Source organism: Myotis lucifugus, unplaced genomic scaffold (assembly GCF_000147115.1).
Source record: "Myotis lucifugus unplaced genomic scaffold, Myoluc2.0 scaffold_1, whole genome shotgun sequence".
In the NCBI taxonomy this organism is placed as follows: Eukaryota; Metazoa; Chordata; class Mammalia; order Chiroptera; family Vespertilionidae; genus Myotis; species Myotis lucifugus.
Window position 1 is genome coordinate 14,745,354 of NW_005871049.1, and position 17,457 is coordinate 14,762,810.

Below are 17,457 nucleotides of genomic sequence, written 5' to 3' on the forward strand. Positions count from 1 at the left end.
AGGGACAAGAAGATACCGCGGCGGAAGACACTGGGCGGTTAAGAACACGTGTAAGCCTGCACTCGCGTCCAGTCCACGGATCCCACACACAAACCTAAATCTAAGCCACCACGCTCCGCACCGAGGCCCCGCCCACTCATCCCGGAGGGGGCGTGACCACGAGGACGGCGTGGAGAATGCGCATGCGCATCCTAAACCCAGCCACTTCGCCAACTATCAATCTCGCGAGGGTTGAAAGTCAGTGGCGTAGATAAGAGTCCTGGATCCTGGCGAGATCGATGATAGCGACCCAAGAAGACGAAGTGGCGAGTCTCTTTCCTCGCCTCGGTCTTTCTTTGGCTTTCTTTTCCCTTTCCCTCAACTCTCCACCCTCCAGGAAACCAGCCCGCCTTTCCTGACCTCCGTGACCCGGTGGCCCCGCCCACTCCCGTCGACGTGATTCCCGCCGTGAGGTCAGCACCGGCCGAACCTCAGCCCGGCGGAAGCGGCGGACGAGGAGAGCGGTGCTCGGCTCAGGCTCACCGCGGATCCCGGCGCTCGGGGCATCGGGGTAGCCCGCTCGTCCCTCCCGTCAGTCCTTTGCGACGTAGCCGCCCCGGCCTAGGCCTCCTCATCCCTGCGGCGCCTGGCCCCCAGCGGCTGCGGGTGACGCAGACGGAACATCATGTCGTCCGCAGCCGAGCCTCCGCCACCCCCGCCTCCCGAGAGCGCGCCTTCCAAGCCCGCAGCCTCGGCCGCCAGCAGCGGGAGCGGCAACAGCAACAAAGGCGGCCCCGAGGGCATCGCGGCCCAGGCGGCTCCCTCGGCGGCCGGCGCCGGCCCCGCGGACTCGGAGATGGAGGTGAGAGTGCGGCCCGGGGAGGGCGCGCAGTGGGAGAGGAGGAGCGGGTGCCCTGCGCGCATTTTAGCGGTCGGACCCCTCTGCACCCAAACTCGGCCTCGGGCCTTTGGACCTGAGATGATGCTTCCACCTTCTGTGCTTAACCTTTCCAGGCGGACTGTGGCTTTTTGGCGCCGCACATTTTTTTTTTTAAGCGAACCTTGCCACATCTTCCAAGACTCTTAGGAAACAGATGTTCTTGGTTACTGAGGCGGAGCGGGACCTTCCCGTTTGTTTGCCCCAGACTCCCATAATCCCCTCCCCATCTCGGAACCAAGGTTTTAGTTTCACTGAACTTGGGGGAAGGGCGAGAGTGCGTCCCCTTCCAAGTGAGGGATAGACACGGGGAGGGGGGGTGGGAGGAGGAGGGGGTGCATTTAAAAGCTGCGCATCGTCGGACTTGGGCCTCCTCCTCTTAATCCCGGTTCTTGCGGGGGCGGTATCTGTTCCGGGGAGAAAACAATGGCGAGAGCTGGATGGCCGAGTGCGCAGTGGGGATGAGCGAGGCGCAGCTGCCCTGGCGGAGGGAATGGTGGCCCCTCCCAGGCACTGTGCCCCTGGGGAGGGGAACGGCCCGGCGGTGGCAGCTGTGTCTTGGACCCCCTCCTCCCCCCCTAATGTGAGGGGGGAGTGGGTGGATGGGTGGGTGAATGAATTAGTAGGTCAGGGTCGGTGGGTTGGCTTTCAATCCAGCTCAGTTCCTCCTTTGGGGCCTTGGCCTTTTTTGGAGGCGGGTTGGGGGGCGAGGGGTTGTTGCTTGCTGCTGAGCCTGCCTTCTGGGCTGGTGTTGGCCGGGGGATGGTGAGAGTCCTGCGGGAGTGGGGGTGGGGTGGGGGAGGGGGTGGACAGATGAGGGAGCGCCAGGCGGGTCTCTTGGGTGTGCTCCAAGGTTTTGCGATGTCTGGGAACAAAGTGCTTCTTCCAGATTTTATTCTTGGCCTTCAGTCTGTGTAGGCTTTAGGCCCAAAGGTTTCTGGGATCCTTCCATCCTTGGATAGGCAGCATGGAGGTATTGCTGCTCTCAAAATGAACCTTAGTGCAGAGTTGACACAGTAAGGAACCCCTAGCGCAGTTGACCATTGAAGCATCTGGCGCAATAGTTTATTTTATTTGGTCACCAAAGGTCTAGTTTGGGGTGAAGTGACATTGTGTTACTAGTTTTTGTTTGTTTTGTTCATCCTCACCCGAGGATATTTTTTCATTGATTTTTAGAGAGAGTGGAAGAGGAACACATTGACTAGTTGTGTCCTGCACGCGCCCTGTCCGGGGCCCAGGCCAGGGCAGAGCCTGCCACCGAGTTGCGTGCCCTTGACCAGACTCAAACCCGAACCCTTTGGTCCACAGGCGGACGCTCTGTCCACTAAGCCAGACTGGCTAGGGCTGTGTTATTTTAAAGAGAACTTTGAGTGGTTTAGTAGGTTTTAGTGGAATAGGATACCTGATATTCTGTAGTTTTAAGTGATTTGAGATTTGCCTCAAATTCCTATCTACTGATGCCTCTTTTTCCCCCCCTTAAGGTTTTAAATGGTTCTTTTGGATCACCAGGGCTGTTTAATCTGCTCCATGGCGTAAGGGGGGTTGAAAATCTGTGATACTGAAATAGTGTATCTAAATGAGCAATTCTTTACAAAGTGATGTTCATAGTCTCCATTCGCTTCTCAAGAGGATCTGTCATTCAAATTTTGGAATAACAACCAGTGTCTCGCTAGAGATCTTATTTAAACATCAGAAAATAGTAATTTAGAGCCTAAACTAAATATTTTGTTCAGTTGCTGTTTTTAAAGTTGAGTTAAAGTTAGTATGAATATTGATCTGATAACAAGTACCATATGAAGTCAGTGATATTTTTCTTTGCCCAATGGGAAAGTAGAACCTGTCATAGAAACTAGGTCTGGCTATGAAACTGACCCTTTTCCAACATGTGTCCTGTCATATTCTTTTAAAAAAAGATAGTTGACAGTTTTATTTACTGAAGAATGACAGTTATTTCAAACTTCTCAATATAGGAATATTACTAATTTTATCTTTTATTAGTCTTTCACTAATTGTTTTTTTCATATTATAGTGTGATTTTTTGTGTGTCTTTTAAAATAAATGTACCTTCAGTATTTTTTTTTAAACTGAATTTAGAAATCATTGAGGTTTACTGGTAAAAACCAGGTTTGAGCATAAATGTGTTATAATTCCTGACAATAATGTTTCACAGTTGAAAAAAAATTTAATGCCCTTTTCGTGTTTGAACATAGAATATAAAGCAGGTTTGTTGTGGGGTTTTTTTTTTGACAAAGCTGACTGTCACAGAAATATTTTTGTTTTTAAATATGCTTTTATTGAGTTTTAGAGAGGGGGGGAAGGAGAAACATCTATAAGAAACATCACATCTATCTACTGCCTATTGCATGCTGCCTGCTGAGGATTGAGCCCACAACCCAGGCTTGTGCTCTGACCGGGAATTCACCTGTGGTTCATAGGTGGATGCTCACCCACTGAGCTACATGGGCTGGACCTTATGTTGTTTTTTAAATAGATGATTAGAACTTTGCAGTGTAGAAGTTAGTACTGTATTGTTTTTTTTATGTGGTTTGTGGCATTTTTAATACCAGGAAGAATAAATTTGCAAGAGTAACACATTTATTACCAATTTAGGAATCAGACTGTATTCAACTTAAGCAACATGAAAAATTTTTTGCAGTATTCCGAAAGATAGAAATCAGGGTGACTAAATAATACTACTTCCCAGGTGTACATTTGTATAGTAGCATAGTTGATACTGCAATTTTGTGATTACAGTGGAACCTTGTTTCTCGAATTTAATTCGTTACAGAAGGCTGTTTGAAAACTGAAGCATTTTTTTCCCATTAGAAATAATGTAAATGGAATTAATCCGTTCTGGACCCCCAAATGATTCCCTTTTGTAACCTTTCTTATATACACTACATGTCTACTGTACTGTTTGATCTATAAATAATACTTTAAAACAAAAAGGACATGAAATGTAATTGAAAATTTAACAAAAAGGAAATGTACAGTAAAAAATGAAAACTTAATAATCAGCAACAAAAGCAAAAAAAAAACCCACAAAAATATTCACAGCAATAAATTGACGCATGCTCGAGAATTCTCTCCTTTTTTTTTTTTTTTTTTTTTTTTTTTTTTGCCTGAGATGCGTGAAAGGGTTGTCAAGTTGAGAAGGAATTGTTCAGGATGGGAGATGTTCGAGAATTGAGGTTTGACTGTAAAAGGAAACATTTTCTTCACTTTTTATACTGTTTAATTTGATCTCATAATTTTTATTAGAAAAAGAAATAGATTTGCTGAAGATAATTTTGTTCTAGGATGTTGTAGATAATAATCTGTTTTATTGTCAGTAGCCATGCTGTTTACATATGTGTGTTAATATATAGGTTGTATCATTTTGGTGTTACATTTCATCAAGGTTTTCTATAAGGTTAGTGATAGCCATTTAATTATCTGGGACAAGAATATATTACTTATAATGTGTTTCAGGCAGAAATCAGTCTAAAAATGGTGTGTTGACTATTCTTGAAAAACAATCCATGATTTTTTCCTCCTACCAGGAAGTATTTGATGATGCATCTCCTGGAAAGCAAAAAGAAATCCAAGAACCAGATCCAACCTATGAAGAAAAAATGGTATGTTCTAGGTTATATGAATAGAGTCTATAATAATAACTTTTTATTAGGTGATTGACTATACCAAACTTCTGTTCTATTTAATTTAGGCATAGATAGCCAATTGAAATGTATAACATGGGATTCTTTAACCTGATTCTTATTTGCCTATATAGAGCAAATATAGAAGTCTTACATGAATTCACATAATACTATGTAATTATATGGATTGTGTTAAAACCCCCTTTATTTTAAAATTTAGCATCAGTGAGATGAGTTAAAGACTAGAGAAATTGTTATTAAAGTGAATAACATAAGCTCCTTGCTCATAGCATTCAATATGCATGGGATCTTTACAAAAGAGGACATGATGTTATAATTGAATCCTTGAAAGACCCAGCTCACATTTCATATCCTCTAGGAAACTTTTGTTGTATGTCATTTAACCAGTATTTACAAAAAGCTTTAAATTTAAATGTGTGTGTACCTGTAACTGTTCCATCTCCTTTATTTGTTGTCAAACTTATTTACAGAAAAAGAGATAGTTGCCAGCTCTACTTTTTCCATTCATTCCTTTAACTGTCACAATTTAGATTTTGCTATTAACACTGTGTTAGTGATTCTAATTGCCAATTCTGTGGCTTAATTTTAGCTTCATTCTCCCTGATCTCACTTGACTTTCACATTATTGACCATGCCTCAGAGATTTTTACTTGCCCGAGAGACCCTTTTTTCTTTGATGATATCCTATTTACTTGACTTTTCTTTTGTTCATTACTTTCTGAACATTTCTTTCTAGATGTTTTTTATCCTTATCATTGGTTTTCATCTGCCATATTTATTTGTAGCCCAAATGCCTCCAACCATTTTACCCCTGAGCATTTATTACTTTCTGACAATTTAACATAATTTACCTATTATGTTTGTTTTTGATAGTAGACTATAATGAAAACTTCATAAAGAGACAAAGTACCTTTTCTGATAGAAGTATTTGTTGAACAGCTACTTAAGATGATAATGTGAAAGAAGTGAAGAATACTTACTTACTCAGTGATTTGAAGAATGTAGAATAGTTTTTACCTTAAAATGGCTAGGTTTTAACCTATCTAAATTTATTTCCAGAGCATATTTCTCTTGATTTCAAACAATTGCTGCAACAATTGAATAGTCTTTTTTTAGACCCGGTATCTTCTAGTTGCATGTTCTTGGCTTTTCTTCGATTATATATGAATTAAGAAGACTGTCATTTTTTGACTTAACGAAACATTCTCACCATGTGCCTTGCTGGTAGCAAATTGGCCTTCAGGTTTTTTAAAAATATATTTTATTGATTTTTTTTACAGAGAGAAAGGGAGAGGGATAGAGAGTTAGAAACATTGATGAGAGAGAGAAACATCGATCAGTTGCCTCCTGCACACCCCCTACTGTGGATATGCCCGAAACCAAGGTACATGCCCTTGACCAGAATCGAACCTGGGATCCTTCAGTCCGCAGACTGACGCTCTATCCATTGAGCCAAACCGGTTAGGGCTGGCCTTCAGTTTTTATATTGGTGTGATTTTTTAAAAAATTACATAGCTTTTACAATGCAGTGGTATATGGATGCCTCTGGTGTTTGCTTGCTAGGTAAAAGGTCTTTGTAAAATTCATTGTAAAACTGATATTTAAAAAATAAGTGGTTTCTCTATTTGTTGCTCTTGTTTCCCCTTTTTATTGTTATTTTTTTAAATGTATTTTTATTGATTTCAGAGAAGGAAGGGAGAGGGAGGGAGATTGAAAGATCAATGATAAGAGAGAATCATTGATCAGCTGCCTCCTGCATGACCCCCACTGGGGATTGAGCCTGCAACCTGGCCATGTACCCTTGATAGGAATTGAACCCGGGACCCTTCAGTCCACAGGCAGATGCATCCACTGAGCCAAACCTGCTAGGGCTCTTATTTCCCCTTTTTAAAACCAAAATACTAGTGTGTCTGCAAAGGGTCTGTTGCCTAATGACTTTAGATTTCATTGTTTATTTTTATAAAAACTTGATTTCAAGGATCTTAAATTTTTCTGTTCAAATTATTTCATTCTTGGTGTGATACTAGGGACTGTTGAAAATGACAGATGTTAGATATGAAAGGAAGAAATAGTATTAAACCTGCATTGGGTTAATGGATAATTAATGAACTTAATAGGTGCTTTCCATGCTTGATACCTTTTTAAAATTGGCACAGCCTAACTGATTAATGACCAATGCATTTTTCTCCACTTTTGGATAAATTAACTTATATTACATTATGTCTTCTAAATTTGCATTTGCTATTTTTGGTCAGCTCTGTTGGAGTCTAATTTTTACACAACAATTTTAAGTTCTTAATTCAAGTTTTGGTACACATTCGTAGTCATTTAACCACCACTACAATTATGATGTAAAACAGTTCCATCATCTCAAAAAGTTTGCTCCTGCCCTCTTCCCCTTGCTACTTCAGATCTGCGTTCTATCATTAGTTAGAATTTTATAAAAGTAGAGTCATACAGTATGTATAGTCAGTCATATGTGATTGGTTTCTTTTATATAGCATAAAGCTTCTGAAACTAATCTATGTTGTTGCATGTATTGGTAGCTTGTTCCTTTTTATTGCTGTGTTCATTGTATGGAGACATGTTAAAACTTTGATTTCTGAAGTAATTTATATTAATCTAACAAAATGTGTCTCAAAATTTTTTGCAGCAAACTGACAGAGCAAATAGATTTGAGTATTTATTAAAGCAGACAGAGCTGTTTGCACATTTCATTCAGCCTGCTGCTCAGAAGACTCCAACCTCACCTTTGAAGATGAAACCAGGGCGCCCACGAATCAAAAAGGATGAGAAACAGAATTTGCTATCAGTTGGCGAGTGAGTAATGGTTTATACTTCATAGTTGGACGCAGATTTATTTTTATAATCTTTATTAGAAGCTTAAAATCATTTCATTTAAAAAATTGTTTTAATTCTGTTATTTGGCCCCCATTGGTTTGGGCAGGATGTATTCATACATGTATAAATAAATAAATATATCTTCATAATGCCTTATTTTTTATAGCATTATACAGTTTGTGGATTGCAACAACTATATTGAGTAGGGAATTCAAATTTTATGCTATTTATGCTGTTCCTTGGAGAGGAAACAAATGCAGAGGTTAAGTCTCTGCTGATCTGTGGAATATTATGATGATTTTTGCCACAGCAATTTGTTTAAAATTTTTGTTACATACTTAGTTGTCTTTACACAATTGACATGTCAAGATATTGTTCAAAGTGTGAAATAACTCTTTTATGTTGAATTTATTTATTCTGCTTTAGAATTTTTGTGCTAGTTGGATAACTAAGATGTTTAATTAGTAATAATTAATAGATATATGGCAGTCTCAACTCCCTAGATCAGCGGTTCTCAACCTGTGGGTCTCGACCCCTTTGGGGGGGGGGTCGAACGACCCTTTCACAGGGGTTACCTAAGACCATCAGAAAACACATATATAATTACATATTGTTTTTGTGATTAATCACTATGCTTTAATTACGTTCAATTTGTAACAATGAAATTGGGGGTCACCACAACATGAGGAATTGTATTAAAGGGTCGAGGCATTAGGAAGGTTGAGAACTACTGCCCTAAATGGTTGTGTGAAAAATGAAATGTGATAAGTAAGGAATGAAAATACTCAAGGTTATCTAAAAGAGGAAATTACAAACTGTTATCAACCATCTTAAACTTACTACACAATTTACAGAAGCATGGGAAGTATAATCTCTGTCTTAAAGGGATTATCATCGAAAACATAAGCATAAGACCTCATTTTATTTGGATTTTCCACTCATCCAATATATTTTGTTCCTTATCCATTGTATACAACTAGAATGCTATTGTTTTAATACTTATGAAACTTCATAAGAGAGAACATTATACTTCAGATGTGTTTAAATTGCTTCAGACTTAAAAGTTTGCAGCTGTTTAAATGGCATCGGTCTCATCCTCTAGAAATATGAACTATAGTGGTTATGTAATAGGGTAGTCAATATGGTGTCATGAAAAACACTTCTATTAAGATGAGATCTAGATATTCTATAGTAAATACAAAATTGTTTAGCTTGGTCTACTTGTTAGGGTTATTAGGGAAAGGGCACCTCAGTTAATAGATTTCTTCTCTTCCCTTGGTAGAAATTAAGCTATAAATTAGATTTAGAGGTCATAATAGTGGCATAATCTGCTATTTTCAAATTTAAGTGAGAACATTTGGAAGTATAAAGGTGTAAAATTGTATGCTTCAGAATTGGAGAGTAACTAGTTTTGCTAACCTAAAATTTACTTTATTTCTTAAGCCCTTTCGGGATTAAGACATCTGGCATTATTATGACTTAAGAAAATTAGTTTGTAAAGGGATGTACTAGTATCTGACTCTTGGGATATTGAATCTGGGGTTGTGTATTCAAAAAGCTTTGCGTAATTCTGATGAATCTATGGTTAAGAGTCATTGCTTAAGTTCCTATGTGTCTATTCTGCATATTCTGCAGCTTTTGGTGAAAATGGTAGTTTTAAAAATGTGATTTCTGGAACTATTTTTTCCTGATAAAAATACATAAAAAGGTAACTTTGAAATACAAATTATGAGGTTTAACTGACTGCATATTTCCTTGAAAATAAATTATCACATTTAAGTTTATTGGTTCTGGTTAACTTAGGGTACTACTTTGTTTAAACAATTCTATATTTTAGAAAACCTTGTAAAACATTTCCAGTTTAAATTTACTAACTATTTCGATTGTTCACTTAAATACTATTTTTAATTACTATTATGGATCGTGGTCAGCCAACTTAACTGTTAACGTTGAAATAGTTGCAGCTAGTTAAAATTACAGCCAAAACTGATAACACTTGGTTTTATTTTAAACTTAATAGTTATCGACACCGTAGAACTGAGCAAGAGGAGGATGAAGAACTATTAACAGAAAGCTCCAAAGCAACTAATGTTTGTACTCGATTTGAAGACTCTCCTTCATGTATGTATTATGAACTTAATCACTTGATTTTTAGAAAACTCCCTCACCCCCCTTTTTTTGTTGTTAATTCTCACCTGATAATTTGATTTAAATTTTCTACTGTGATTGATGTATTTGAATTTTTTTACCGAGAGAAACATTGATGTGAGAGACACATCAATTGGTTGCTTACTGCACGTGCCCCAACCAGGGCCAAGGTACATACCCTTGACCTGAATCAAACCGGGGACCCTTTAGTCCTCAGGCCAATGCTCTATTCACAGAGCCAAACTGGCTAGGGTGAAAAATCCCCTTTTGAGACATCCTTTGGTTAATGTTTTGGATTTATCTTGGCTGTAATTTATAAAGGGAATGTTTAGTAGTCTTTTGAAATTTATTTCACTGGTTGTGAAATAAACTTCAGATTTTTTTTTAATGGAAATGATAGTATATTGTGATAGAGGTGCTAATTTCAAAGGGGCATAAAATGCCATTGTGTTAATTGTTGCCTTAATGAATATGTAACACTAGAAATAGTTTTTATATTTATATATAAATATATATAAATATAAATATATATATATACACACACACACACACACATACATACATACATACATATATGATATGCTGTTTGGATTTGTTTTTTTATTGCTGTTAACTTGAATTCTTTGGAAATTGAACTTGAGGCAAGACAAAATCTGGTTAGAAATTCAGCAATTTGTGTAGTGTGTACTTGCACTTTTTAAGGGGGGTTTATAGAGTACCCAGTTTCATTTCTTTTCATGATGCTAGAGGCCAGAGACAGTTGTATGGTACAAGGGGGAAGGAAATTGAATTATTTGGGTTATTTCTTTCTCACATTCCTACATTTAACTAGTTTTCCCAACATTGGTTAGCTTTTCATCCTGAAGTAGTGTTTTTTGAAAGAGGATGGGGGTACTGAATGTACTCATTTTAAAAAAATCAGGTGATTGGGATGTATATACAGTACTTGGTAATAAGGGAGGGGGGAGGGATATGTAGTAAACCCTGAAAGAGAGATTGTCTCTCTCTCTTTTTTTTTTTTTTATCCTCACCCGAAGATATGTTTATTGATTTTAGAGCGAGAGGAAGGTTGGGGGGGGGGGGGGAGGAGAGAAAGAAAGACATTTCATTGATGTGAGAGAAACATTAATCAGTTGCCTTCCATATGTGCCCTGACTGGGGATTGAACCTGCAATCTTGGTGTGTGAGATGACACTCCAAACAAATGAGCCACCCAGCCAGGCGATAGTATCTCTTTGTAGGAACTATTGGAAAAGTAACTTAAAAGGATAAAGGAAAAGCAGTCTTTTTATTTTCTATTTTCCCTTAGTTAGGAAAATAAAATCCTCTGAGAACCTCTATTTGGATCATCATGAAAGGTAAAAACACTTGGTTAGAAACATTTGTGATGACATTAAAAAAGGAAATAAGAGCCTCCAGGACCAAAAAATGGGTAGCACAGGAACCCAAGTGCTTGGTGGGTATTGTGTCTACAGTCATGTTTCCTACATCTGGTTATCTTTCCTATCCATCTATTCCTACTTCACTCAAGACCACAGTCACTGCCTCCAGGGACTTGCAAAATTAGAACTTTCAAATTTCCCATTCTAAAATCTAGTAAAGAAAGAGTAAAGACATGTAGGCCCAAGTTAAACCTCTAGTATCAGATGAAGGGTACTGCCTACCTATATTTCTTGTCTTTAAAATATGTATTTGTTTTCTCTTTTGTTTTTAGATGTAAAGTGGGGTAAACTGAGAGATTATCAAGTCCGGGGATTAAACTGGCTCATTTCTTTGTATGAGAATGGAATCAATGGTATCCTTGCAGATGAAATGGTATGTGTTTGGTAGTTTTTTAGAAGGTGTTATTTTGCAATTTAAAATTTATACCATTATGTTTGTAAAAGTGAAGACAGTATAACATAGTTTTTTTTTTATTACAATCTAGAACTGTTAGCAAACTAATTCTCTGACAAACTGATATAAGCAGCTTGCTTTTGTTCATAAAGTGGGATCTATATTTCAATTGTGAGGAATTATTTATTATTATCTATGAAAGTAATACATTTAAAAAATACATTTTGAGAAACATGCTTTTGGTTGACTTTTGTAATGTAATGATTTTGCCATTTTCCCCCACTTCTATAGAAAACAACAGGTCATTGAATGTTTAATTTATCATCAATAAATATTTTTTTAGGGGGGCAGTTTGTGCAGTTCTGTCTCATAAAACATTTTATCTCTTGTTTACTTACTAGTTATGTAGTGAATGTTTAAAAACATTTCCATATACCTATAGTGATAAAACATTCAATTGTTTGGAGAAAGTATGGAGTCAAAAGAAATGGGTTTCCGTAGCTCTGTTTGGTGACCTCCTTCACAGACTTGTACGATATAAATGACACAACAATCATAAACGTGACACATATCAAATCTTTTGTCATTTGTTAGCTATTAAAAACACATAGCTTTTCTTTTAAATGAATATGTCAGAAAGTATAAATATGGAAGTCTGTTGTTGTTGTTGTTTTTAATTACTTTGTGGTTATTCTGAAATCTTTCAGGGCTTGGGAAAGACTCTTCAAACAATTTCTCTTCTTGGATACATGAAACACTATAGAAACATTCCTGGCCCTCACATGGTTTTGGTTCCTAAGTCTACATTACACAACTGGATGAGTGAATTCAAGAGATGGGTACCAACACTTAGGTCTGTTTGTTTAATAGGAGATAAAGAACAAAGAGTAAGTTTCTAGTATTTTTGATATTAAAATAATGTAGGTTTGGTGCAGAGGGAATAGCTAGAGGAGGGATAAAAGAGCAGAGGTCCATAATAAACTTGGTCTTTACAAATATTAGTAATTTACAAATGTAGTATTGCCGTGGGGGTTAATCATATTGGGGGAAAGGATTTATAGACTATAGAGAGCTGTGAGAATATAGTTTGTTTTTCCTGTTTTTGGGGGTGGTTGTATAAAATCAAAGGCTGTGTTCTCATTCTAGAAGCATTTTCTTGTTTTTAAAAGAAGATAAGTGTGTGAGGTGGTTGGAAATGTAAGGAGTCAGTTTTTTGGATTGGAGCATATAATGTTAATAGTCATAAAATAGTGATTTTTTAAAATGGACTAAGTCAATTATAGTAATTTGGTGAGTTGGTATGATAGCTATCGAAATAAAGTTAAGATGTTTATCAATTTGACATCCTTTTAGAAGAAGAAATGGAAATAATACTGTTAAAAACATAAACCTTAGATTTAAAAATTTACTCAACCTGTACTGAAAGATTATATGCTTAATTTTGTTTTCCCTTTATTTGGTTATCAGTGATGATTCTTGATATTTTTTCCTCCCTTTAGAGATACTTTGAGTATTTTAAGTTACCAAATTGGTTTTTATGTTTTGGAGCCCAATTGTTTAACCACTATTTGCTTCACTTCCTTACTTGTAAAATGAGAATAGTAATACAATGTCTTACTACAGTCCATAAACATGAAAGGCGTGAAAATGCTTACTGCAAACTATCCTTTAGTCCACTGTCTTTCTGTATGTCAGACCCATCCCCCTTTTTCCTAAACCTGTCTTCTAAGAATTTCAGGACCTAGTGGAATCTGAGAAAGAAAACATTTTAAGAGTTAGTCTGTTGAATTTTGCCCTGATTAATATTGTCAGTTATTTTTTACTAAATGGCTTCAACACTTAAATGACTAATGAAATTAACTTTAGTGATAAGAAACCTTGTATAATATAGATAACTAGCCTTTTTAATATTCCCACCACTTTTGTGTATTAGATTACTAGTCACCAACAAATTTGATATATAGTTTATTTCTGCATGATGTATTATTATTTTTTTTTTTTTGTCTTGCTACACAGGCTGCTTTTGTCAGAGACGTTTTATTGCCAGGAGAATGGGATGTATGTGTAACATCTTATGAAATGCTTATCAAAGAGAAGTCTGTTTTCAAAAAATTTAATTGGAGGTACTTAGTTATAGATGAAGCTCACAGGATCAAAAATGAAAAATCTAAGGTAATCTGATATTTAGATGTGAAAATTATTTGTGCCATTATGTGATCAACATGCAGAATATACTAATGATGATCTTGGTTCTTTCAGTTGTCAGAAATAGTGAGGGAATTCAAGACTACAAATCGACTATTACTAACTGGAACACCTCTTCAAAACAACTTGCATGAGCTCTGGTCACTTCTTAATTTTTTGTTGCCAGATGTCTTTAATTCAGCTGATGTAAGTATTTCTAATTGTTCTCTGGTTGGACTAATAATGTTTTTATTTAAATGTTATACATTTTCTTGTAATAGAATTGGCCTGCTTTTCAGCACTCCTAAGGTTTTTAGGGGAGGTGACAGGGGAAGAGCTCAATAGAATGCATATTCAGCAGCTTTCCAAGTCTATCCTTTCAGGGTAGGCACCAGGGCAGGGGGTCATTATTCAGTGCAGCTGTTCCTGAGGTCATCCTTGGCCATGGTGTTGCTTGTCTGGTTTTGCTGCTTTTCTGTGCCTGGAGCTGAAATACAACTGAGGCCTAGATGTTATCTCTAGGGAAAAAAGGTCAGAGTGCCAATCCCATGACCAGGAATATGCTAGGGGAAGAAAGATCACCCTGGGGGTGAGGTCCCACCCTATAATTGCCCTTTGCTAGGCACCCAGGGGTTTTCACCCTGGTCACCTTTTGTACCTGGCCCATCGTCCTTGCTCTGCTCCTCTAACTGCCTACCACAGTCCGTGTGGTCTTAGAGAACAAACTCTGAAGTGATTTTATTTTATTTTTTTAAATATATTTCTTGATTGATTTCAGAGAGGAAGGGAGAGGGAGAGAGAGCTAGAAACATCAATGAGAGAGAATCATTGATCGGCTGCCTCCTGCAACGCCCCCCACTGGGGATGGAGCCTGCAACCCGGGCATGCGCCCTTGGCCAGAATCGAACCTGGGACCCTTCAGTCCCCAGGCTGACGCTCTATCCACTGAGCCAGACCGGCTAGAGTGTGATTTTAATTTTTAAGCTTTTCTGAAACAGGATATATTTTAAGAATATTAATTTTCTAGTTATTTTTATACTTGCTTTCCAACTATTTTCACTGAAAATTGTCATCTTAATGTTTTTTTTAAAAATGTTTGGAAATAATATGATTTTCAAACTAGTTATAAAATTATTTGCTAACAATAGTGCACCTATGAAAAATAGGGGATTAAAACGAAATGATTTTTGTGGTTCACAACTCAAATATTAAACAGTTCTAGAAATCAGTGCTATAGCTAGCATAATAGGATATTTGTATTATTACCTCTGATTTTAGCATATGTTTTGTTTGTTAATCTAGGACTTTGATTCCTGGTTTGATACAAACAATTGCCTTGGGGATCAAAAGCTAGTTGAGAGGCTTCACATGGTAAGTATTTACAGTATGATTAAAACACATTTCTAAATGGGAATAATGATAGAGATTTAAATTAGTGGATTACTTCTCTGTTAACAAAATATAGTGGCTTTAGAATCCGGTCTGTTTGAATCCTGCTACTTAATGATTTGATCTTATAATGGGGGAAGGAGTGATGTATGGCATTTTTAGTGTTAGGACCTGGGATGCAATCCTGGATTAGTGATTGGAAAAAGTAATCCCTTAGGGTTAAAAAGAAGTACAGTGGGGGAAAAGAAGAGTTGCATAAAGATTAACATAGACAAGTTTTCAAAGGTTAATTCCATTTACATTCTGTAGAAGAATCTATATCAGGTTTCATTCTGAAAGGCTTAAAGCTCCATCCGTTCAGTTCTTAAATCCAGTGACTGTGTATAAGCAATTGCTCATGGTGCATTGTGAGCAGAGTTTTCCTTGCTATGAAGATTCACAAGTGAAAGCTGGTAGATAGAAAAATTTATCTAATAGACCCCCAGATAAAGAAACCCTGGCCAACAGGATAAAGCCAGACCTTGTAAGCAAGGTATATAATCAACTTCTATTGACATTCCAGTCAGGATAATTCTTTGGGGGAGGAGGAAGCTGATTTTCCTGTGTAATGGCATCCTGACACTTCTATCAGAGATACCAGTAAGCAAGCTCCCGTTTGTGACAAGCAAAAACGTCTGTACGCGTTACATATGTTCCCTTACATATGTTCCGTTACATATGTCCCTCTAAGGCTTAGAGCAGTGGTTCTCAACCTTCCGAATGCCGCGACCCTTTAATACAGTTCCTCATGTTGTGGTAACCCCCAACGATAAAATTATTTTTGTTGCTACTTCATAACTGTAATTTTGCTACTGTTATGAATCATAATGTAAATATCTGATATGCAGGATGTATTTTCATAGTTACAAATTGAACATAATTAAAGCATAGTGATTAATCACAAAAACAATATGTAATTATATATGTGTTTTCCGATGGTCTTAGGCGACCCCTGTGAAAGGGTCGTTCAACCCCCAAAGGGGTCGCAACCCACAGGTTGAGAACCGCTGGGTTAGACAATTACACAATTTACGAAGTGATTGATTACCCCAATAAATCTAGTATCCATCTGACACCATACATAGTTATTATATTACTAGAGGCCCTAGTGGTAGGGTCCCTAGTGGCTGCTGTCTGCTGGCCAAGTGCTCCCTCCCTTCCCCTGGCCAGCCTGCCCCCTGGTAGAACTCCCAGAAGAACTCCGGTCAAGCGGACAGTTTGCATACTATGCTTTTATTATATAGGATTGACTATATTCTCCATGCTGTACTTTACATCCCCATGATTATTTTGTAACAACCAGTTTGTAGTTTGTAATCCCTTCACCTTTTTCACTCAGCCCCCACCCTCCTCTCTGGCAACCCTTGGTTTGTTCTCTATAACTATTAGTCTGTTTCTGTTTTGTTTGTTTATTTTGTTATTTAGATTCCACATATATATGAAATCGTATGGTCTTAGTCTTTCTCTATCTGACTTAGTATAATACCTTCTAGATCAATGGTTCTCAACCTTCCTAATGCCTTGACCCTTTAACACAGTTCCTCATGTTGTGGTGACCCCCAATTTTATTGTTACAAATTGAACATAATTAAAGCATAGTGATTAATCACAAAAACAATATGTAATTATATATGTGTTTTCCGATGGTCTTAGGCGACCCCTGTGAAAGGGTTGTTCGACCCCCAAAGGGGTCGCGACCCACAGGTTGAGAACCGCTGGCTTAGAGGGACATAATCCCCCTCAACCCCCTTTACATGATCTAATATTTCTCCAACTTCTATTTCACATCTTTAAAAAAATTTTTTAAATTACAGTTGACATTCAGGTGTACAGTGTAGTGGTTAGGCATTTATGTATCTTATAAGGTGTTATATTCCACCCCCACCCCCTCTTGCTAAGTCTAGTTATTTCACTTCTTATGTCAAGCTTTAATTTGCTAGAATTGCTGAACCCATGTCAGTTTTCTGTAAACATGCTAATTCCAGTCTCTCTGTCTGCTTATTTTCCAGTTACATCTGGTATCCCCTTTCCTGCCTTCTTGATTAGTACCTAGCCTAAGACTCATTGATTAAGTCACCTCTTTTAAGAATACCAAAGCTGAGGCCAGCCAAGAGACACCTGTGCATTCCATCTTTGATAATTTTGGCATTCTAACATATTAGGACTTTGCACAGGGTATTGAAATGACTAATTTACAAGTGTTTTCTCTGATGCATTGTAAACAAAAAGGCAGAAAACATGTCATATTTGTTTTTCTTTTATATACATATCATCTTATTGGTTTCAGAGAGGGAGAGAGAGATAGAAACGTCAATGATGAGAAAGAATCATTGATTGGCTGCCATCTGCATGCCCCACACTGGGGATCAAGCCCACAACCAGGCCATGTGCCCTGACAGGAAATTGAACCGTGACCTCCTGGTTCCTAGGTCGTTGTTCAATCAC

At 37.9% G+C, this 17,457-nt stretch overlaps 1 protein-coding gene across 3 annotated transcripts in view; it reads left to right on the top strand.

Moving 5' to 3' along the window:
• The first annotated feature begins 229 nt into the window (after positions 1 to 229).
• Positions 230 to 17,457, top strand: part of SMARCA5 (SWI/SNF related, matrix associated, actin dependent regulator of chromatin, subfamily a, member 5) — a 37,025-nt gene continuing 19,797 nt past the window's right edge. For 2 of the 3 annotated variants that reach the window (XM_023754708.1, XM_023754717.1), the window contains exons 1-9: positions 299 to 841; positions 4,459 to 4,533; positions 7,229 to 7,395; positions 9,437 to 9,537; positions 11,279 to 11,379; positions 12,108 to 12,287; positions 13,417 to 13,572; positions 13,660 to 13,791; positions 14,887 to 14,955. In XM_023754708.1, coding sequence (XP_023610476.1) covers positions 665 to 841; positions 4,459 to 4,533; positions 7,229 to 7,395; positions 9,437 to 9,537; positions 11,279 to 11,379; positions 12,108 to 12,287; positions 13,417 to 13,572; positions 13,660 to 13,791; positions 14,887 to 14,955 — 1,158 coding nt within the window. In that variant the 5' untranslated portion in view covers positions 299 to 664. Of the gene's footprint in view, positions 842 to 4,458; positions 4,534 to 7,228; positions 7,396 to 9,436; positions 9,538 to 11,278; positions 11,380 to 12,107; positions 12,288 to 13,416; positions 13,573 to 13,659; positions 13,792 to 14,886; positions 14,956 to 17,457 lie in introns of all 3 variants that reach the window. The other variant, XM_006081731.3, reaches the window with a different exon arrangement.